Source organism: Oncorhynchus nerka, linkage group LG8, assembly GCF_034236695.1.
Source record: "Oncorhynchus nerka isolate Pitt River linkage group LG8, Oner_Uvic_2.0, whole genome shotgun sequence".
NCBI classification, from domain to species: domain Eukaryota; kingdom Metazoa; phylum Chordata; class Actinopteri; order Salmoniformes; family Salmonidae; genus Oncorhynchus; species Oncorhynchus nerka.
Genome location: NC_088403.1, coordinates 35872991 through 35896440, shown reverse-complemented (window position 1 = coordinate 35896440; position 23450 = coordinate 35872991). Strand labels below are relative to the sequence as shown.

Sequence of the window (23450 nt, the reverse complement as noted above, 5' to 3'; positions counted from 1 at the left end):
AAAATTGTTATGAAGAAACATTCAACTATTCAAGGGTCTCCATTCCTTCATGAACAACTATGTCCCACCTCACCCAATCAGAGAAGACAAATGACAATGTTTCAACAATTGAGAAAAGAAAAATAAAATTTTTATTGCATCATAATGGCCTTTGAAATGACTGAAGGTCCTGCAATCTTCACATTGTTTAGGAATGGAACTGGCCTTCAGGTTCAGATCTCTGGAATGACTGAGTCAGGGGAGGCCATAGGGGTTTTACACCCGAAACAGCTCCATATACCGTTTCCAACAAACTCCTGCTATCCCAATACCCCCCCCAACAAAATCTAGTGGCCCACCCTTCCATTCCACAATGATCAACATCAGAACACAACCATCATGTGAATCTATTTGTTATGTTTTTTTAAAACATGGAACTTAAAAACAATTTTACTGTTGAGGAAGTTGGGTGGTAAAAAGAAAAGAGTCTAAAACATCTGCATGTATGACAATGGGAATAAAAGGGAAGAATGATGAAAAAAGGTTTCAGAACAGGAACTGATCGCAAAGTCCATAACTGCAAGTTCTACCAGACAGACACACTGAATTTAAAAAGTCGCAGTTTTTTTTCCATTGATGTAATGCTCAGCCTGCACCCCTTCTACTCTTGCTCGCGTGTTCATATCTTGTTCGCTTCGGTCCTGCGATTTCTCCATTCTTTAGCGTTTCGACAGCTCGTTGGATAACCAGTCCAGTCCTTCGTATAGCCCCGTGCCCTGGGTAGCACAGGTAGCCTGGACATGCCACTGGAAGGAGAGACATAATGAGTTGCTGTACATAAATGCCAGTAATGTCATACATATGAATAACTCTGCAAAGCCACAGTGTATACTACATGGACCACATGTTTATCTGATCAGAAATACATTTTACTGTACAACTCTTTGGAAGGACTGTTCAAGTGATAGTGAGAAAGAGAGATGCTCACAACTCTGCTGCGCAAGCTCTGCAGGCCCAGTTTGTCTGTGAGGTCGCTCACTGCCATAGCGTTGGGCAGGTCCTGTTTGTTTGCAAACACCAGCAACACTGCCTCCCTCAACTCATCCTCCTGCAGCTGTAGAGAGAAATAAATGAGAATTGGTTAGGAGGACAAGGGGAAGGAAAAACATTTATGCAGGCGGCCATTGTCAATGGGAAACCATAGGCCACAGAAGGCTGTGTGTCAATGATCAGTCACAATGGCAACTATATAAATATCATTTGCCATTGAATTAATGTTTATTTGCCCATGCCAACCATGAGCTCATTTTAGGTTCCTTTTCACAGAAATACTGCAAATGCAAACACAAAAATAGTATTGTTCCTTGACCAAAAACAGCTTAAATAGACATGTATGCAACATTTACCATTTTAGACAGCTCTTCTGCCGACTCTGCTACTCTCTCTCTGTCGTTGCTGTCCACTACGAAGATAAGGCCCTGTGAAGTCAAGGTTCAAAGGTCAGGCTACTATTATTTTGTCTACTGTACATATTCACTTAGCTTTTTGGATAAACAAGAGGTTCTTTTGACAGGGTCCATTCTGACACATTGATTCTAGCACTATTTGTATATTTGAATTAAGACATCAAAGATATGCTATGATGACCACTGATGTAAGTCACTGCTGTCACAGGTGTGTATCATACCTGTGTGTTCTGGAAGTAGTGCCTCCAGAGGGGGCGGATCTTGTCCTGACCGCCCACATCCCACACGGTGAAGCAAATGTTCTTGTACTCAACAGTCTCCACGTTAAAACCTGCTCGGTCACCGAAGAGCGAGAAAGAATCAGCAACAGGAATTCACACAGAGACTAGATCCAGTATCACCAGTCTGACCTCTACCAGCATAAACAGCTCCGGTCTAGATCATTATGGTAGAACTTAAGGTTCTGTATAAATGATAAGCTAATTAAAACCAATTTGCAATAGGAGTAAATTACTGCCTGTAGCTCAAATTGAAAATGAAAAACGATGGAATGGTGACCCAATTTTGTCTGATCTTAGGTGGGACAAACCATTATTTTCTTCCCTACTTACTTTGACTAGGTGTTTAGACATTTATCAAACAATCTGCTCCATCTAAAGAGCCCCCTCACCCAGCAAGCCCCAACAGCTCTGGTGCATGGAGGCAGTGCAGCCATCTCTTTTTTAAATTGTATTTTTTTTAATTTAACAAGGTAAGTCAGTTAAGAAGACATTCTTATTTACAATGACGGCCTACTCCGTCCAAACCCGGACGACGTTGGGCCAATTGTGCGCTGCCCTATGGGACTCCAAATCATGGCCGGATGTGATACAGCCTGGATTCAAACCAGGTACTTTAGTGACACCTCTTGCACTGAGACGCAGTGCCTTAGACTGCTGTGCCCAGAACTATGGTCATGAAAGGCTTAAAAGCATTCACTTCTATACCTCACCGTCATGTCCAAAAATATATATTTTTCTTAAATATGACAGACTAAATTGTCGAGTGCACAGCTCTGTGTGGACATTTCCATAACCATTAAACAGGGTAGGCCTACATCTGTGAACAATTGGACTTGATTACCATGGCATCAAAGATTGGGCTCAGTGTGTGTCATGCTACGTCAGTCACCAGAACAAGACATCAAAAGAAATCTTAATAATTTGCTCACAAGCTCAATGAGAAAGCAAGTTCCCCATTTAATATCAGATTACTGAGGAGATGCTTTTAAAGACAGTGCCAGGAGTTGCGAAGGCCCATGTTTTGCATATGGTTGTGTATGCTAGAGATCTATCCATCTTTGGCTCTGAGATTTTCTTACCAATGGTTGGAATAGTGGTTACAATCTCCCCCAGCTTCAGTTTGTAGAGAATAGTGGTCTTTCCAGCAGCGTCCAAACCAACTACAGAAGAAAATAGTAAGGTCAAACTTCCCAATCATAATAAGCCCAGATGTTTTTTGTATGGAAAATATGTAACCTAAGCAAGACAAACTTATTGTACTGCAACTTCATGAAAGAGATAGGTAGCTATTACAAGAGGTCTATGTCAAATGAAATCCCTCTGACAGCTGACAGAGAGGGTGCTTAGTTTTCCATCAGCACTGTCAAACTGCAATGATTTGGACAACGTATATAAATATATAGGGTAGCAACTGTGCCTTCAGCTCAAATTAGGAGCAGCATCCACAACCCCAAAATATAGGCTAACACACACAGGTGTGAGTTATGGTAAGAGTGATGTAAATCAGTCTAGATATTTTGTATTAAACTAGGGACCCATTATAAAAAGGTCACGACAGCTACAAACTTGAATATTCCTGAGATGTGACGTAACTAAGCCATTCGTTGGTATTAAGTGAACAAACTACCAGTAATTATTGTGCAATAGCACAAATAGCTATCCATTTTCCTGCCTAAGCCTGAGTGTTATCCTAGCTAGTCTGTGTTCTTACTCCGATTGCTCTCAAAACGAGTAATGTTAACGTTACAAGACAAATAGAAATACATAGTAAACTACCTGTTCACTTAACTGTAATATTTCACAAAAAGCAAAGTACATCCCTGATAATGGCAACCCCCTCCCACTAAGCTAGCTAACGTTAGCTAGCAGCCAGGTTGATAAAAGGATTGCTCACCCATAAGTATCCTCATCTGTTTTTTGCCAAAAAGCCTGGAAAATATCGACGAAATTGTTAGCCCCATGTTGTGAAAGAGCCCCGCGCGACGATACTTAAATATAAAACCAAAGCTGTTTATTGTAACCAGACAGAGAGTGGGTGCAGCTTTCCTTTCGCAGTCTTTTCAGATGCCACGTCCAGGCCAACGCGGAATAAATGACGTCATCGCTTTCACATAACTTTATTCACAGACGAGTCTTCATTCATTTTTTCCTCTCTCTAATATCCTTCATTTTGCACCATGTCGCTATCGTTGATTTTTTTCATTGTACAATGCATACAGTGTATAGTATCAACATTGGCACAGAAGTCGTTTATTGAGCTTTTCATTGCACAAGGCATACAGTGTATAGTATCAAAATGTGCTCAGAAGTAGTTTATTGAGAATGTTGAATACAGAGAATATTCTGTGTTTGACAGATAACGGATTATTTCGCCCTTCGCAAGATGGCCGCTTTTACAGACTGCTTCTGGTACATTCTTGCCTACTGTGAAGAACAGGAAGTAGCTTGGAAAACCATCGTTTCTTGACACGTCGTATTCCGAATGTGAGTTTACTTTAAAGTTATGATATTGCACATTCTGATTTATATTATTGTACATTTGATTATACATCAGTGTATCGAACAGTTTTTGAAAATGGTGTGCTTTCGAATAGAGCGAGGTCTTTCGTGGAGACCATTCCAGATGGTTGTGTAACTTAGCATGATAACTAACTAACAAGCTAGCTAACTGTTAGCTGTCGAATAATACATTATTATTATTTGCAACTAGTCTGCCCATAAGCACGTCTGTCCATGTCGGTTGAAATCTGCCTCGTAAAGTAAACAGACAAGTACTATAGACAGTTAACACAGAACGGTACAGTGCTTCAGAAAGTTTTCATACCCCTTGACTTAATACACATTTTGTTGTTACAGCCGGAATTCAAAATGGATTAAAATATTATCACCCATCTACACACAATACCCCATATTGACAAAGTGAAACATGCTTTTAGTACATTTTTGCACGTTTATTGAAAATGAAATATTTAATTTAAAATAAAATGTAATTTGTCCCATGCGCCAAATACAACAGGTGTAGTAGACCTTGCAGTGAAATGCTTACTTTACAAGCCCTTAACCAACAATGCAGATGCAACCAACGCACATAGTCTGGGTAGCCATTTAATTAGATGTTCAGGAGTCTTATGGCTTGAGGGTAGAAGCTGTTCAGAAGCTCCTTGGACCGAGACTTGGCGTTCCGGTACCGCTTGCCGTGCGGTAGCAAGGGTGGCTGGAGTCTTTGACCATATTTAGGGCCTTCCTCTGCCACCACCTGGTATAGAAGTTCTGGATGGCAGGAAGCTCGGCCCCGGTGATGTACTGGGCCGTGCGCACTACCCTCTGTAGTGCCTTGCGGTCGGAGGCCTAGCAGTTGCCATACCAGGTAGTGATGCAACCCGTCAGTATGCTCTCGATGGTGCAGCTGTAAAACCTTTTGAGGATCTGAGGACCCATGCCAAATCTTTTCAGTCTCCAGAGGGGGAATGGGTTTTGTCGTGCCCTCTTCACGACTGTCTTGGTCTGCTTGGACCATGTTAGTTTGTTGGTGATGTGGACGCCAAGGACGTGCTCCACTACTACCCCGTCGATGAGAATGGGGGCATGCTCGGTCCTCCTTTTCCTGTAGTCCACAATAATCTCCTTTGTCTTGATCACGTTGAGTGAGCGGTTGTTGTCCTTGCACCACACGGTCAGGTCTCTGACCTCCTCCCTATAGGCTGTCTCATCATCGTTGTCGGTGATCAGGCCTACCACTGCTGTGTCATCTGCAAACTTAATGATGGTGTTGGAGTCATGCCTGGCCATACAATCACATTTACATAAGTATTCACATCCCTTTGCTATGACACTACAAATTGCATCCAATTTCCTTTGATCATCCTTGAGATGTCACTACAACTTGATTGGCGTCTACCTGTGCCTAATTCAATTGTTTGGATATGATTTAGAAAGAAACAGCTGCCTATATAAGGCCCCACAGTTGACATTGCATGTCAGAGCAGAAACTATACCATGAAGTCCAACGAACTGTCCGTAGATCTGAGATAGAATTGTCATGAGGCATACAGTACAAGTCAAATGTTTGGACAGACCTACTAATTTCAGAGTTTTTCTTTATTTTATTATTTTCTACGTTGTAGAATAATCGTGAAGACATCAAAACTATGAATTAACACATATGGTGTCATGTAGTAATCAAAGAAATGTTAAACAAATCAAGATCTATTTTATATTTGAGATTGTTCAAAGTAGCCAACATTTGCCTTGATGACAACTTTGCACACTCTTGGCATGTGTTTGAGCCAATCAGTTGTGTTGTGACAAGGTAGGGTTGGTATACATAACATAGCCCTATTTGGTAAAAGACCAAGTCCATATTATGGCAAGAACCGCTCAAATAAGCAAAGAGAAATCATTACTTTAAGACATGAAGGTCATTCAATACGGAAAATGTCAAGAACTTTGAACGTTTCTTCAAGTGCAGTCGTAAAAAAAAACATAGGGCGCTATGATGAAACTGGCTCTCATGAGTAGGTGTGTCCAAACCTTTGACTGGTACTATCTGGGGAAGGATATTAAACCATTTCTAGAGTGTTGAAAGTTTCCAGGCAAGAAAGAACATGATCTGGGAGGTGACCAAGAATCCAATGACCACTCTGACAGTACAATGGAGTTCCTTGGCAGAGATGGGAGGACAGAATGCATGTAGTGTGCAAAAAGCTATGTGAAAGACTCTGAGATCATAAGGCAAAAGATTCTCTGGTCTGATGAGAGACAAAGTGAACTCTTTGGCCTGAATGCAAAGCGCTATGTCTGGAGAAAACCAGTCACGGCTCATCACCCATCTAACACCATCCCTACCGTGAAGCATGGTGGTGGCAGCATCATGCTATGGGGATGCTTTTCAGCAGCAAGGAGCAGCAGCTGGGAGATTTATAAAGATAGAGGGAACAATGAATGGAGCCAAATACAGACAAATCCTTGAAGAGATGAAAATAAAAGAGAGCCACACACTCTAAAAAAAAAAAATGTAATTACCAACGTTTCGACAGCCAAGCTGTCTTCATCAGGATATAATCACAATCACTGCGGGATGACTCGTTTATATAGTGTCAAAAGACACAGGTGTCTGTAATCATGGCCAAGAGTGGCCTAATATCATTGGTTAATTATCAAATATTAAAATGGCATAAAAGAACAGCATACAAACAACAAATGTATAGCATACGATCATAAATTCTGGTCAGATAACCAAAAAAGAACATGACTTTTTGGCTATTCAACACCCTATAATTGCCACTTTCTATACTTTGCCGAAATTACACAAGAATGTTACAAAACCTCCAGGGTGCTATTGTAGTGGTCATTGATGCAGTAACGGCCCCTCTATCTACTTTTGTTGACTTTTTTATTAGACCACTCGCAGAACAGCTCCCCTCCTTTGTAAAGGACACCAGCAGTATGATCTCTATCATTGAATCTCTTGATCCTCTCCCTGAGAATACCTTGTTAGTTACTTTTGATGTTGAGTCTTTATACACAAATATTCCACAAGAGGGCGGTATTGAAGCTATGGAACATTTTCTTCTGCAACGTGACCCTAATGAACTACCTTCCAGTGCATGCATTATAACATTGGCTGAAATAGTACTCACACACACAACTATTTCATGTTTCTAAATGATTTCTTTATTCAGACGAAGGGTACTGCTATGGGATCCCCCATGGCTCCAAACTATGCTAATTTGTATGTGGGTTACATGGAGAAACGGTCTATTTTCAATCCTCTCAAAAATGTTTTCTTGCCTAACATCATTATTTGGAAACAGTATATTGCTGATATTTTTGTTCTATGGAGGGGTGATGCAAAACTGCTCCAGGCGTTCCATGCTTTTCTTAACTCCTGTTCTGATCATTTGAGATTTACTATGCAATCTGATACACGTCAAATCAGTTTTCTTGATCTTCCGAGAAGATAATGTTCTATACACTGATCTTTACAGGAAGCCTACTGATCGTAACAGTTTGTTGAGGGCTGATAGTTGTCACCCACTTCCCTTGAAAAATAGTTTGCCCTACAGCCAATTCTGTCGAATCAAAAGAATTTGCAAAAAACAATCAGATTTTGACAGAAATATGGCTGAGACGCAAAGAAAGTTCAAGGAGAGGGGCTACAAAAATTATCAGATTAATATTGCCATTGAGAAAATTCAAAACAAAATGAGACATGACCTTTTTCAAGGTCAGTCGCAAAAAGACGCATTCTTGTGTTCTAACTACCCACTATTCAAAGCGTTCTGAACAAATTAAGGGAATTGCTCACAAACATTGGCACATTCTAAAATCCGATGATAGTCTCGGTAATGTGTTTTCGGACCTTCCCTTGGTCATATTCTCGCGGGGCAGAAATCTCACAGATCAATTGGTACACTCTGATTTACCACCACAAGATATTCCTGAACAACGTCTGTTTGCGCCCCTACTGGATGGAAACTACAAATGTAATGGCTGTGCTCAATGTAGATCCTTCAAACACCCATAAACAGGGAAATTGATTCCAATCAAAGGTGTTATTACGTGCTCCACTAAGGCAGTTATTTATCTTTTAACTTGTCCTTGTGGTAAAAATGATGTGTGTAAAACAAAGCGCAAATTAAAAGTACGTATCTCAGAGCATCGTAGCACCATTAGGTGTAAAAACTTTACTTACCCAGTTGCGGCCCACTTCTTGGAGGCAGGCCACTCGATTTCGTCTCTGCGTTATATTGGCATCGAACATGTCACCCTCCCTAGGAGAGGGGGTGACCTTGATAATTTATTGTTAAAACTAGAGGCTGCCTGGATCTTTAACTTAAAGACCCTTGCTCCCTTCGGTCTCAACGTAGACTTTGATCTGAAGCCATTCTTGTGATTAATTGTGACTTTGCCATTGTAATTGTTTGTAAGCTTGTGTAGTATAAAATGGATTTATGATCGTATGCTATCCATTTGTTGTTTGTATGCTGTTCTCTGTATGCAATTTTAATATTTGATAATTAACCAATGATATTAGGCCACTCTTGGCCATGATTACAGACACCTGTGTCTTTTGACACTATATAAAATGAGTCATCCCGCAGTGTTTGTGATTATACCCTAATGAAGACAGCTTGGCTGTCAATGTTGGTAATTACATTTTTGCATCTGAACTCCTAGAGTGTGCGGCTCTCTTTTATTTTCAAGTTTTCTACTCCGCTAGCCAGCACCTCGCCTAAATAGGTGTGCGTTTCTTTTTCTTCTAGAAAATCCTTGAAGAGAACCTGCTTCAAGAGTGCAAATGATATTAGACTAGGGGAGAAGATTTATGTACCAACAAAATGTGGAATAAGTCTGTATTGAAAGCAATGTATTGTTAGGTTCTTATTTTTCAGAATAAATAACCCACAGATACCAGAGAAGCTTTAACCAAGTTTAATTCTTCCCAAAGGTTCTGTACAGCTGTAATCAGATGGCAAAACATTTCTCACATCACAGTTATATACCTCCTACTTAACACTCCCTCTCTTCAATCCTTAGTTTATGGTTTAACAGGAATAGAGTAACAAGATCCCAAACCCTTATTACTCCCTTCAGGTGACCTGTTCTCACCTCAACCCCTCCTTCACCTAATCCACAGATGTCCACCTGTCTCCCCTGTATCAACACAGTGCTCTGCTCCCGTCCACCCAACACATTCCAACACATTCCACAGCTATCTGTCCTTCTACAGAGAACCCCTAACTGTCTCCTTTGATTCTATCTATCATTTATTTAATATCTCAATGTTCAAAATGTCGAACCCAACATTATCTTTGGCACTAACGTTAGTTTGCTACTATTTTATCTTTTATCATGCTGTCTAACAATGGTTCCTCTTACTATATCCCATGCAGGTCTTTGAGCCAGCAATCATGGATCTCAGCTGAAAGTCAAGCAACTGAAAATAAAACCAAAAACCCACTGAGCCATGGAGAAGTTTGGGATGAGCTTTGGGGGTGGCCCCAGCAAGAAGGAGCTTGTGGACACCATAGAGACTCAGAGAAAGCAGTTGGTCCAGTATCAAACACGCTTCAAGGATGTGGTCAGGGCCTACAAGAGCCTGCTGAAGGAGAAGGAGGCTCTGGAGGCTAGTCTCAAGGTACTGACCTTCTCCCAGGAGGTCGACCTCAGCCAGCGTGGAGATGACGGCTCTGCCAGTGGCAGCAATATGACCTATGACTTCCCAGATGATCACTGCTCCATGCACAGCGAGGACAGTCTGGACACAGCAGCCTCCGCCGACACTGCTACCAGCATTACCAGTGGGAGCACCAAGGGCGACCAGGCTGAAGAGGACCAGGGTAGTAGCCCAGGAGAGATGGGGGCGACCGGGCCTGGAGGCCCCTCAGTGTCCCAGAGGTCTGAGGAGGCTAGTGGGTCAGAGAGCGGTATCAGCTCCAGCAGTAGTGGAGGGTCTGAGGTTCAGCAGCACATAACACCCCCACCCACCTCTTCTATGGAGGCTGACCGGAGGGTCCTCCAGCTGAAGACCCAACTGACCACCCTGACCAGCTCCCTGGCCACGGTCACGCAGGAAAAGTCCAGGATGGAGGCCAACTTCCAGGCCGACAAGCGGAAGATCAAGCAGGACATGGATGCGCTCCAGGGGAGGCTGGAGGAGTCCAGGAGGCAGCATGAAGCAGAGATCCATGCCCTGCATGAGCAGCTGGCGGAGAGCAAGGCTCGGGTTATAACCCAGCAACATGAGAGAGAGCAGGAGCAGGGTGACCACGCCCTCATGCTCAGAGAGCTCCAAAAATTGCTGCAGGAGGAGAGAAGCCAGAGGCAGGATGCTGAGCTTCGGCTGGAGGACACTAGGGAGGTCCTGCTGGAGGTCACACAGGCCGCAGATCGAGGGCACGATTATGAGGCCCGGCTAAAGGAGGTGACCCAGCAGAGGGAGGAGATGAGGAGGAGCCTTCAGACTGCGGAGGCAGAGAGGAACAAGCCAGACCCACGGGTGGAGGAGCTTCAGCGGGAGCTGGCGACACTCAAGAACCACTTTCAGCAGCAGATGCAGCATGAGATCAGAAAGGTATGGTAATGCTTAGGAAGGACTGCAGGGTAAATCCATTTGAATTCAATCACATTTTAACAGCATTTAAAGAACACTTTTCATGCATGTTTCCTCATGGAGAAGTGGTCAGAAAGGGACTTTTTGGAACTGAATGCCAAAACATTCAGGAGATAAAGGTACTCAGTTGACCCATTTTTCTTACAAGCAATTCCATGGTAACGGAGTTACACGTTGACTCTGATTTTTCACTTCAAAACGTATGCCAAACAAAACCATTGATTTCAAAGTTCAACATACCATACTCTATCTACAAGGACTAATTTGAACAATTTACACAGCATTTCACAAAAACACATTTACTGGAAGAACTGTGCAGATGCAAAGTTTGGTAACAGAATTACAGTAAAATCTCCCTCAGTTTTTTATCCAACCACGTTTTCCAAACACTCTGTTAAATATCTGCTCTGAATTAAGATTCAAAGATGTCTGCAGAAAGAATTGGTTGTCAGCTATGACATGACACCTTGAGTTTAAAAAATGAATTAAAAAAATGTTGGTTACTGAACTACAGTAGGTGAAGTGGATTTACACCCGGTAACGGAATTACATCATAGGTCCCTGATCTGTACTATCCAGAAATGCATAATTATGGAAATGAATATTATTCTCTTCATGGTGATCTATCCGGAATAGGTACGCAAAGGTAGACATATGCAATATCTTCCTTTTGCACATTCGGGTATTATTCTACACACTGGCTATTATATTATAATGAACTCTGCCCCCAAACAAGACCACATTTGGTTGGTCTTTACCAGGCCAAATCTGAACCAATCATAGAAAGAAGTCTTATGTTTCACAAGTTTGGTCATCACAGTAGAGTTCAGTACAGTACAATGAAGTACTTTTCTTTACTGTGCTCTACTGTACTGTCCAAACTTGTGAAACATTGAAGTCTGTGATTGGTTCAGATTTGGTCCGGCCAGGGCGGACTGACTAAATTTCAAGAACTTTGCAACGTCCGTGGACATCTGGTGTCTGTCGGTGCTCAGCGGGCGAGGATGCTTTTTACAGTAAATGGGAAGGGGGTAGGTGTCTGTAAGAGCCGGGAGATTGTAGCCAATTCAATTGCGTTAATTCCGTTACAGATTTTATAAAAGATTTACACGTTTGAATCCCTTATTCATTCATAAACAAACTTGATATCAGTAAACACACTAGCTAATTGGTAGGTCTACCTTGTTACTTCTGTGAACTTTCATTATCCTCCCTCATGAGGGAGAGAAATTAGAAAATATCTTAAAATGTGGGTTTTTAGTGACAGAATTACAAGGCAATTTTTATTAAACTTACAAAAGGCAAATTTATCAAAAACTAAATGTGTTGACAATTAGTTGGCAGGGGTCTTTACTTCATTATTGTGTGTTGATGTATTTGTAATACTGGTAGATGTTAGATCTGGTAGATGTTGTTTAAGACCTCTTTTCCATGTGTTTGACCAGAAATCAAAGCCTTTGCTTATTCCAAATTTCTAGGTTAAAAAATTTAATTTCACAAAAATATACTATTTTTACACTCAATTTGACATGTTCCTGTTTATTTTATTTACACTTATTTTACCAGGTAAGTTGACTGAGAACATATTCTCTTTTACAGCTTAGGACCTGGGGAGGAGAGGGGATGACTGAGCCAATTGGAAACTGGGGATGGTTAGGTGGCCATGATGGTATTAGGGTCAGATTGGGAATTTAGCCAGGACACCGGGGTTAACACCCCTACTGTTACGATAAGGGCCATGGGATAGAGAGAGTCAGACCATAGAGAGTCAGGATACCCGTTTTTAACGTCCCATCCGAAAGACGGTACTTCCCATGTTGGCGCTCTTGTCCATTTAAAGATGGAAATACCCATACCCTACCATACCATTAGACATCCATGTCTTCATCACTGTAAAATTTTCAGTTTGATGTATATATATATTAAAAGCTTCCAAACAGGGTTTTCAAACTTTGATAATTTCTTTAAAAAAATATATTTTAAAAAATTTTGTGACTTTTTTAACCTTCAACGTCAATTATCTAAAAACGTGAACTATGATTTTTTATTTTTTTATTTGCACATGTTGTAGCTTAGACCCTACTTTACATCAGCTGAGGTGTTTTTGTTGTGCCTGCCATCGGTTGAGACACAACATGCTCTTGAATACAGGTTGGGTGTCATTTCAATCATAGAAATGTCATTCATAGAATGGACCTATCCCTTCAGACCACTGCAATTTAGCTGGTACCCCATTTAAATTGAACTTCTAATTACTACCACAAAGATGGTCACCTGTCCACCTCTCCAACCATCTTTGGGGTACCATTTGAAAGTTGACGTTTCAATTTTATTCCCATTTTAGCACATGTATCAGCCAAAACTTGACACCCACCCTGTATTAAAGAGCATGTTGTCTCAACCGATGGCGGTAACAACACAAAAACCTTAGATGATATAAAATAGGGTCTAAGATACAGCGTACACAAATAATCTGAGTTTACACGTATTTATATAATTTATGTTTCAAAATTTAAAAAAATACATTTTAAGGAAAAAAATGTTTTTCAAGAAATTATAAAATAGTTTGACAACCCTGATTTTAAGCTTTTAAATGATATCAATCTCCACAGTTTATCTTTTCCAGTGATGAAAACATGGATGTCTCATGGTATGGTGGGGTATGCAAAAATAGGTACATTTGAGCACCTACATCTCTTGAATGTTTTGGCATTGTTTCAAAACGTCACTTTCTGGGCGCTTCTATAATGGGTAAATATGTATGGAGGGTTTCGTTCAAATCAAAAGGGGTGCTGTCAGAAAGTGATTGAGTTCAAATGGATTCACCCTGCACTAATTTCACAAATGTATCCTGTATTATGGTGAACGACTTAAACATATAGAAAATATTTGATGACCTGAATTTTAACACTATATTCAACAACCCTTGACCTTGTATTAGAAACAGCTTGATAAAACATAAATGCCATGGCAGAGAATAACATCGCATTATATGTACTGTTGTCTTCCGTTGTCTATTTGTGTCTCATGGCTGTCATTTCCCTGTCCCCTCTCTATCTGCAGGTGTCGCAGGCAGAGGAGCGTCTGCAGGGGCAATCCCAGCTGGAGGAGGGCCGTGTGGCCAGCCTGGAGTTGCGAGTGTCTGAGCTGTCTGAGCTGCTTGGGGCCTGCGAGAAGGCCGGCAGAGGGACCAGCAGAACTCCCACTGGCTGAGAGAGCGCATCCTGCAGCTGGACACGGAGAACAAGACCCTGGCCATCGCCGCTTCCACCCGCGGTTCCCCCCTGGACCTCAGCATGGACGAGGCCAACCTGGACGTGAACGTGCTGAAGGAGCGCCTGGAGAAGGTGAAGAGACTTCTTCTGCTAGCCACACAGAGGAACCACCCAGAGCAGACCATGGAGATAGAGAAGATGGCTGAGATGGAGGGGCAGCTGGGTCAGGGGACGGGCAGTTGGGGGGAGTCGTCAGACGGGGAGAAGGCCTCTGCGCTGTACTACCAGCAGGAACTGCGGCAGCTGAAGGAGGAGTTTGAGCGCTACAAGGTGCGGGCGCAGGTGGTGCTGAAGAACAAGAACGCTAAAGACTGTAGCCTCGCCAAAGAGCTGGAGGAGGCCCGTGACCAGCTGGCTGAGCTCAAGGAGAAGTACATCAACCAGCGTATCCATGGCGATGAGGCGGAGGCCAAGCACCGCCGGGAGCTGGAGGAGTGTCAGCAGGGGAAAGGGATGCTGCAGCAGGGTCATAAACAGGAGCTTGACCGGGCTGAGGCCCAATACAGAGAGAGCCTCCTCAGGCTGGAGGGGGAACTGCACCGGCAGAGGGACCGCACCATGGCCCTACTGCAAGAGAAGGACCAGGAGTTGGAGAAGCTGAAGTCTATCGGCTACAGTCTCGCTGGTTACAGAAGCCACCACAGCGACGAAGGAGAAACGGGGGAAGACTTCAGAGCGACCGCGGACGGCGGCAGCAACAACAGCAACAACGCCAACAACATGGATGACTTGGCGCAGGAGGAGAGTGACATCATCACCCATGCATTGCGGCTGGCAGGGCCCAACGAGCCCACGCTCCTCCTGTACGTCGAGCAGCTGGCAAGAAAGGAGGTGGAGATCGGCTCGCTGCGGCGGCAGAAGCACCGGCTCGAGGAGGACGTGCACCAGCTGCAGGGGAGGCTGATCGCAAACGGGGAGCGCTACGACGAGGAGGTGGCTGAGCTCCGCGGCAGGCTGGACAAACGGCACAGGGACCAGGGCAGGGAGGGGGCCAACCTGGAGTACCTCAAGAACGTAATCTACAAGTTCCTCACCCTTCAGGACACCAGGGGGCGTCAGCAGACCCTCACAGCCATACTGACCATCCTGCACTTCAGCCCTCAGGAGAAGCAGGCGGTGGTCAAACAGCACCAGAACCAGGCGTGGTGGACGGCAGGGATGAGGTAATAATGATGATGATGATGATGGGAAGAGAAGAGTTCAGCTCCTCACTCTGCAAATAATGAGAACTCATTTGAATTAATCCCCCGACAGTCAACAAGTGTGTTTTAGTTTTCCTGAATAAAAGCTATTTATTTTGGTGTGTTGTTTTCCCAGGATTCCGGTGTGGTGTCACGCATAACGCAGTCATTTTGAATAAAGTCTTGAGGAAAATAAAATGTAATCAACAGTGTCAAAGCGCAAATGTTGATCGCCATTTTATTTTCCTTTATTCAAAATGATTGCTTTATGTGTGAAAGAAGCACACAAAACATTGGATTTTGCAATATAATCAGTGGATATTGAAGTGTGGGTTTGTATTTGCCACTATGTGAAGCTGCATGTTTGGTTGTTGTGATTCTTTGATAAGATAGAATCATAGCATGAGGCTCACATCTGTGTTTCTGTCAAAGGAAGGTAACCAAATATTGACCATTCTTACACAGGGACAAGGACAGACTCTGTTAACTTTTAGATAACAAACCTCAGTCTAATAATTGGCCTGTCTGTGTAAACATAGCCATAATTATGTTTAAAGGAAAGATTCCCTGTTCAAGCAGGCAGAAATATGATGAGTTTTGCGTCATATTGAAATAAAGCCAATTAGTGGAAAAAATTATGCAAAACTCTTCATACCGACTGTATTTCTGTCTGCTTGAAGGGCGAATCACTCCGATACACATGGAAACATGAAATGACCCTGGGAATTGATAGAACATTGCTCAGAGATGCACAAATACAATAGAAGATTCTAAATGGGTAAATCTTTCCTTTTAATACTGAGTGCATCAGTAGCTTTAAAGGGATTCTTCAGGATTTTGGCAATGCCTTTATCTACTTCCCAGAACTCATAGAATCCATTTGTATGTCTCTGTCTGCAGTTTGAAGGAAGTTGCTAACTAACGTTAGCGCAATTGCTAACTAGCGTTCACACAATGACTGGAAGTCTATGGTAACTGCTATTATGCTAGTAGATACCTTAGACTTCCAGTCATTGTGCTAACACTAGTTAGCATTGGCTCACTAAACTAACTTCATAAAAATGGTATCCATGAGTTCATCTGACTCTGGGGAAGTAGATAAAGGGCTTCATTGCCAAAATCTCAGTGTCCCTTTAATGCTAGATCTCCTGTATGTGTACATAATTGTATGATAATCTGAGGGCTAAAAAGCTGAATACTTTGGTTGGTAATTACAGTATTTTCTAGTATACAGTTTTGAGTGGATAATACAATGCTGATTGTTGAAATGCATATTTTTGATTCCCTCAACATGAAAATTAAACCATTTTTCTCAGCGATTCTGTAAACGTGTGGGTGGATGGATATATCACAGCCTTTGAGTTGTCATTCAGCACTGTTGTTTCCAAATTTTATTAGTAACCGCTAACGGTATATTTGCATCAGAAACCATTTTTTTTATATAAAAAAAATATAACTATAGGTTATTATAAATAAGTAAACACCAGGATCCAAATAGTATCAGTATTATCAATACTCATATGAAAACTGCAGTTTACGGCTTCCCTAGTGACCAAATGCCATTACAGTACTTCACAAAACAAACTGAAGAAAAGGTATTTAAGTACCACATATACTGTACCTATTTGAGAAACAATAGGGCTGTGTTTACGCAGGCAGCCCAATTCTGATATTTTTTTTCCATGAATTAGTCTTTTGACCAATCACAGATCTTTTCACATCTGAGCTGATTGGTCAAAAGACGAATTCGGGGGGATCATAATTGGACTGCCTATGTAAACACAGGCCTAGTAGACAGCCAAAAGGGAGTGCAGTGAATGAGGTAGAAGCCCTGATCAGCTGCATTCGTTTTACGTTCACTGGTAACCGGCAATGTAATGAGTGGTTGTAGAAAGATGTTAGCTGATGGATGAATATCTTAGCAGAATTAGCTTGGAGCTGGTGTGGCTTTGGTTAGGATTGGCACTGTCAACTTTAAACAAAAAAAACTGCCTATACCCACAAGAGATGATGCATGTATTACGTGTGTGCTATGCACTCATTGACCACTTTAACATTAAAGAAATAAGCTCAGTTTCAGCCATGTCTACTGTGCACCAAGTACACTACATGGCCAAAAGTATGTGGACACCTGCTCGTCGAACATCTCATTCCAAAATCATGGGCATTGACATAGAGTTGGTCCCTTTGCTGCAATAACAGCCTTCACTCTTCTGGGAAGGCTTTCCACTAGATGTTGGAAAATTGCTGTGGGGACTTGCTTTCAGCCAAGAGCATTAGTGAGGTCAAGGCTCTGTGCAGGACAGTTAAGTTATTCCACACCGCTCCTGACAAACCATTTTTGTATGGACCTCGCTTTATGCATCGTCATTCCGAAACAGGAAAGGGCCTTCCCCAAACTGTTGCTACAAAGTTGGAAGGACAGAATCGTCTAGAATGTCGTAAGCGTTAAGATTTCCCTAAGGGGCCTAGCCCGAACCATGAAAAACAGCCCCAGACCATTATTCCTCCTCTACCAAACTTTACAGTTGGCACTGCATTGGGGAATGTAGGGTTCTCCTGGTATCCGCAAAAACCAGATTCATCTGCCAGATGGTGGAGCATGATTCACCACTCCAGTCCAATGGCGACGAGCTTTACACCACTCCAGCCGACGCTTGGCATTGCACATGTTGATCTTAGGCTTGTGTGTGGCTGCTCAGCCATGGAAACCCATTTCATGAACCTCCCGACTAACAGTTATTGGGCTGACGTTGCTTCCAGAGGCAGTTTGGAACTCGGTAGTGAGTGTTGCAACCGAGGACAGACAATTTCTACACGCTTCAGCACTCAGGGGTCCCATTCTGTGAGCTTGTGTGGTAGTTAGTTTTTTTTTTTTTTTATCGAGCAAACAGCAATGCAATGTCCATAGACAAACATTGGTAGTAAAATGGCCCGTATTGAAGAGCTCAGTGACTTTCAATGCGGCCCCATCATAGGATGCCACCTTTTCAACAAGTCAGTTTGTGGAAATTTGTGGAAACGTCTAGGTGCAACAGCTCAGCCGTGAAGTAGTAAAATGTAGGCTCCTATGATAGTTATTTTTACGCTGACCACTATGGATGTTAAATACTCAAACATGTCCCTCTCCACAGGTATATGCTTCAATCCCACTAGTAACAATCAGGATACTTAGTGAAGGCATAATCTCATAAAGTCTACATTTCAACTACTCTCTATTCCCCTTGATCTAATATTATTGTCATGATGAACCATAGCCATTTTTCTAATATCACCTAAACTTCTAGTTTGCTACATGATATTACTCAGAGGGTGTAGTGGTTTGGCTGATGGCAATACTTTAAATTCAGGTTGTTTTTAAAACACAAAAAAACACTTCAGCATCAGTTTCTGTATCTATTCAGCAGTGTGTCAGTATCTGTGTAGTACAGTCAGCATGTCCTATGGTACAGAGTTGATGATAGTCTAGGGGTATCCCTCTAGGTTCTCCAGCACCCCTTCCTTCACTGGGAGCTGCTGCTTTCCAGCCTTCATCTGGATTGGGGGACAGACAGACTATAGTACGCAATGGTTTGTGGCACAGAATTCATTTCTTACACTAAATATAGCATGTTACAAATGGTTGAGGTGAGTGTAATGGACATATTGATGAGTTTTACTGATCAGTTTCCCTCTCAGCTTCAGGACCAGGTCCACGATCTCCACCTCTGACTTGCCCTTGGTCCAACCCAGCAGGTCCTGGGTGAGTAGATCATTAACAAAACATTCAAACAAACCAACTCTTATGGGTAGGGAAAGGACTCCTAACTGAATTAAAGTCAGTGGAGACGTGTGGTTGAGTTTATTGGTCACATGATGCTCTGTAAGTAGAGTTAAACTAATGTCTTTAGGTGTGAGTGAACAAGGCTGTGGGGATCAACTCACAGCATCACAGACGACCTCTAGGTGGAGACATTCTGGTTTCTGGGCCAGCTCCATGTCGCAGGCGATACCAGCCATCGAAGTTGGGGGACCTGAAGAATTTCCTACTAGGCCATACATCAAAGTGCAATGCATTATGGATGATTTGTTTGAAAAATATGTGCCACAACTAGATACAATAGTTAGAAATGACAGATGGTGGCAGGTGGACAGACCCACCCAATCCCCTTTGTGCACAGAGGTGAGCCGAGGTCCAGCGTGCTCCAGAGTCCCCATGAACTCCTCCTGACTGAAGGAAACGGATCTGAAACACACACGTATTACCGTATTCAAACATAGTATCAACATACCATAGAAACAGGTTTGCTACCAATGTCACCCACCTTCCAAGGAGTCACAGACCTCTAGCAGAGGCATCAGGCTGGCCAGGTAGTGTTACTGGGGGAGACAGGTGAGACACACAGCATGCAGCAGGACAGACAGTCTATATAGGGGTGGGATGGATGTGTGGTAGGGAAGGCAGTCCCCTCAGTGGGATGATGAAGCTCTGGGTGAGTTCTAACAGATGTCTCCTCAAGATGGCACTCTGCACCTCAGATGGCCTCTTCCTCTGGATCCCTTTAAGGAGTCTTTTGATGAGAGACTTCTCTTTTTGAAGGAACATTTTATGTGCTGTGTAGATACCTACAGGTTGGGAGAACATGTTTTTACACACCAACTCACTCTCAAACCATGTTGGTTCCATAACTCCAGATGTTTTACCTGACTTAGTGTCCAGTGTTTTTAGCTTGGCTAGTTTCTTCACCTTCACAGGCAGGTCACCTGACATCTTGAGTTCTCCAAGGCGTATAATGTGGGGCCAGGACTGGAAGGTCTTTATGAAGAAGGGATTATTGACCCCCAGAATCACATAGGGACTGGAGAGGCGAGAGAAAGGGAGCAGGGTGAGTTGAGTTGCCCCTTGGGTATGACAGAGTATAAACACAGTGTTTAGAGTAAGCCCTACTCACGGTGCCTGTGTCGTAGTGGTATACTCCTTAAACTCAGTGTCGTGTATGGTGAAGTAGGGCCTGTAATCACAGCAATACTGCAGTGGAGCAATCGAGCTGTAGGATGGGAGAAAGAACAAACACAGAGTTAAGGTACATACACATGACGCTAAATGTCATAGTTCATTAATTTTCTGTTTACCTCGCTAGGGCCAGCACGGTTTCTGAGGAGACAGTGGGAGAGGGTGCCATGATGACCACGGGCTCCCCGATCAGCATGAGCTCCCAGAGGATCTGCAGGTGGATCATGAAGGACTGGAAACACCTGGACAGGTCAGTTCATATACGATGCTGCTTTCACTAATACAATGCATCCTCAAATTAAACTGAAAATATAGCTAAGTTCAAGCCATGTAATTTACACAGATACAGAACTATGTACAGTATATGTTTAGATTTTCACTTTAAGAGGTCAAGCTCATGTATTGTCGATAGCATCATAGGGGCTGGTAGAAGATTCTGGTAATAACAGAAACATACTTTTTAGATATAGTCCTCTAGCGATACCCATCAACTAACAGCAACTTTACTAACGTCATGGAGAAGTCGTATTTTCATGGGCACGTGGCCCATTACATAAAAAGCTATACCAACCTCCTTTTGTGCTCGTTTCACCGGGCTCCCCCCTGGTTTGTCGTTTTTGGATGGGATCCTGACCTGCATGACCACGCCCATCACAGGTAGGTTGAGTGTCAGCCCTGGCACCGGAGATTGCCATTGGTCAATCTCGTTGCGCACTGCATGGTGGGAGAGTGAGAAAGATGTTAGGGAAGTAGAGTCCAGACTGTACCTTAGAGCCCTAGTTAATTATAAATGGGAGATGAATTAGAAATAAGACAAGAGGTTATATATTGCCCCACCTGCTTCAAGGCAAGGTTCCAACTTCTCAAAATACTCTGGAGCTATGATCTGCAGCAAGGACTGAAAGAGGTGGGCATACAGTAGTCTGGAAACCAGTACGAGAGAGTGAAAGAGAAAGGCAGGAGAGAGAATGAAAGAAAACCAAATGTGAATACATTGTGGTTCTGATTACTAAGCAGATCTGCAACATAAGCTTCTCACCTTCTGAAAGTAGCCTCTTTTGACGGTGGCGTCCTCGACTTGTCTGAAGTAGACATAGCCATAGAAATGGGCCAGCGCTCGCTAATGGGGAAAGAGGGTAGATAATAAGTTATTGCAATGACAGCAGTTTAGTGGTGGCTGACATGAATATTCCACTCCAGTCACTGATTTCAGATTAGCGGTCCCTACCAAAGAACCAACCATAACCCTAAAAAGTAAGCAACCAAACTGTCCCTGGACCAGTTGTTCAGTTAGACCACAGCAAAGGACCGATGAGACGCCCAATCACAAATCGACCGCTAAGACTAAGCCCTACACCCTATGCACTTGGAGATGTGAGAGGACTTGGTTGATATAAGCAATATAGTGAAACTTTCACCTAGCCTATCAGAGGGCAACTATTACCCTATTGCTTACACCTGTCAAATCCAATTAGAGCTTCATAAATATGATTTGGGATTGGGCCAGACAGAGGGCTCACCAGTAGTGTGACGGGTGCATCTCTGCTGTAGGCATTCTCCTCTACAAACCAGGGGCCCCTGCGGCCCACAGACTGATGCAATCTGAAGCTGAACTGGGTGTCCCAAAGGCATCCTGGGAAACATCACACAGGTCATGTGACTGATATAGATTTTTGGCCCAATCCCAAATCGACCCCTAGACCCTACGCCCTATACACTTGTGGAGATCTGAGTGGATTTGACAGGTGCAAGCAATTTGGCAAAGATCATCAACTAAATTCAGCAGCTGGCCGATCTTTTCTTGAGCAGCTGGTCAGATGGCCAGAACATAATCACAAATCATTTGTAGACTGCAAATTGCTTGCAAGAAGCCCAAACGGATGTAATATTTGAATAAAACATCATTTCCAACTTGACTTACATTTGTATACGATCACATGTCTCGCTCTACTATACATGGGAATACGTTGGAACATATTTCCAAAATTAAAATCACTTGGAGCTGATTTGCTAGTTTTTTTTCCAGTCTTTTGTGTCCAGCAATAAAACGTAATTATTATTATTATTTTTTACTATTTTTTGTTTTGCTCAGAAAACTTTGGGGGCCAAATAAAAATCACCAGTGGACAAAATGTGGCTCGTGGGCCGACAGTTGGGGAACTCTGCAATATGGTAATAGTTCCAACTTCTGATAGGATAGGTGGAAGTTTCACCATATTGTTAAAAGCCATCAAATCATGTCAGATATCCACAAGTGCATAGGGCCCTGGATCGGCTGTAATGTATTTTGTGATGACAGAATGTGCCATCTAATACACTAACCTGAGTAAGAGCCAGGGAAGGACAGGTAGCAAACGCTAGTTTTCTGGAGTTTAAAGGAGCGGAAGCACAATCGGGGTGATTTATTCATTGACAGGCAACTAGCTTGTTATGTGTGGGGTGCATCACGAAAATTATGAGCATAAATTCATTTCATACCTCCTTCTCAGTGAGTTTCACATGGTGTGGGGGACACCAGCTGGAATAGAGGAGAAAATGCCAATATGTCATGATGTCACTATTCCACACATGCGCCGGCTGGACAGATTATGAAACATATGAGGTTGATGTGGATCATGATTTCTTTCTGCAAGCAAACCAGACTTTGTACACATTAACATCATTAGCACGCTAGCTAGATTGGGTGTCAACAACACATTTTAGGGATGCTACACTACAGTAAAGTACATTGCAACCGATAAATACTTGGCTTGGCCGAGGTAGAAGGTAACGACGCAGACACACTCCAGCCACGAAGGGAACCGGGCCCATGGCAAACTCGATTCTGTATTCTCTGACTCAATAAAACGAGATTTGGAGCTGTCCAACGAGTCAATCACGAATCAGATGTCCATTTCCTCATTGCCCCGAATGATTGTGCTGCCCTGTCCGCTATTTACTTCGTGACGTGAAAGCAAGACGCGTCGCCTCTCCACAGTGAGAAGGGTTGAAATGACAGCTGAATCCCCCTGTCCTGTAGTTACAGTACATAGTTGTTCTGCAAAAATCAAGTGCTATTGAAAGACTGTTTCGAAATCAACATGATTAAAATGTTTCCCCGAAGTGTTTACTAATGCAAATAAATAGATCGTTGAAAGGGGACGGAAAGCTCATTCTGGTA

At 42.9% G+C, this 23450-nt stretch overlaps 3 protein-coding genes across 3 annotated transcripts; 1 reads left to right on the top strand and 2 right to left on the bottom strand.

The window, feature by feature from the left end:
- Positions 1 to 108: 108 nt before the first annotated feature.
- On the bottom strand, positions 109 to 3819 carry LOC115133216 (ADP-ribosylation factor 4). The gene is made up of 6 exons (XM_029666210.2): positions 3621 to 3819; positions 2806 to 2886; positions 1667 to 1776; positions 1386 to 1457; positions 968 to 1093; positions 109 to 785 (listed from the first exon to the last, which is right to left on the bottom strand). The coding sequence occupies exons 1-6, from the start codon at positions 3685 to 3687 to the stop codon at positions 699 to 701; spliced, it is 543 nt and encodes a 180-aa protein (XP_029522070.1). The 5' UTR covers positions 3688 to 3819; the 3' UTR covers positions 109 to 698.
- Positions 3820 to 9144: 5325 nt separating this feature from the next.
- On the bottom strand, positions 9145 to 23379 carry LOC115133213 (protein DENND6B-like). The gene is made up of 10 exons (XM_029666207.2): positions 22769 to 23379; positions 21330 to 21410; positions 21128 to 21188; positions 20862 to 21004; positions 20410 to 20522; positions 20229 to 20324; positions 19981 to 20135; positions 19602 to 19902; positions 19222 to 19522; positions 9145 to 19035 (listed from the first exon to the last, which is right to left on the bottom strand). Exons 1-8 carry the CDS (start codon positions 22838 to 22840, stop codon positions 19703 to 19705), a joined length of 921 nt encoding a protein of 306 aa, XP_029522067.2. The 5' UTR covers positions 22841 to 23379; the 3' UTR covers positions 9145 to 19035; positions 19222 to 19522; positions 19602 to 19702.
- Positions 9696 to 16616, top strand: LOC115133215 (GRIP and coiled-coil domain-containing protein 1-like). Its single transcript, XM_029666209.2, is given in 3 exon segments — positions 9696 to 10802; positions 13905 to 14016; positions 14019 to 16616. Coding segments are annotated over 3 exon segments (2484 nt in total). The 3' UTR covers positions 15284 to 16616.
- Positions 23380 to 23450: the final 71 nt, after the last annotated feature.

Coding starts and splice junctions, on each gene's coding strand:
- LOC115133213 (XM_029666207.2), bottom strand. CDS start 22,840: ATGACATATTGGCATTTTCTCCTCTATTCCAGCTGGTGTCCCCCACAC. Junction 20,325..20,409: donor ACCGTGCTGGCCCTAGCGAG/GTAAACAGAAAA, acceptor CCCATCCTACAG/CTCGATTGCTCCACTGCAGT. Junction 20,136..20,228: donor ACCACTACGACACAGGCACC/GTGAGTAGGGCT, acceptor TCGCCTCTCCAG/TCCCTATGTGATTCTGGGGG.
- LOC115133216 (XM_029666210.2), bottom strand. CDS start 3,687: ATGGGGCTAACAATTTCGTCGATATTTTCCAGGCTTTTTGGCAAAAAA. Junction 1,777..2,805: donor AACCACTATTCCAACCATTG/GTAAGAAAATCT, acceptor GTGACCGAGCAG/GTTTTAACGTGGAGACTGTT. Junction 1,094..1,385: donor CAGAAGAGCTGTCTAAAATG/GTAAATGTTGCA, acceptor TTCTCTCTACAG/CTGCAGGAGGATGAGTTGAG.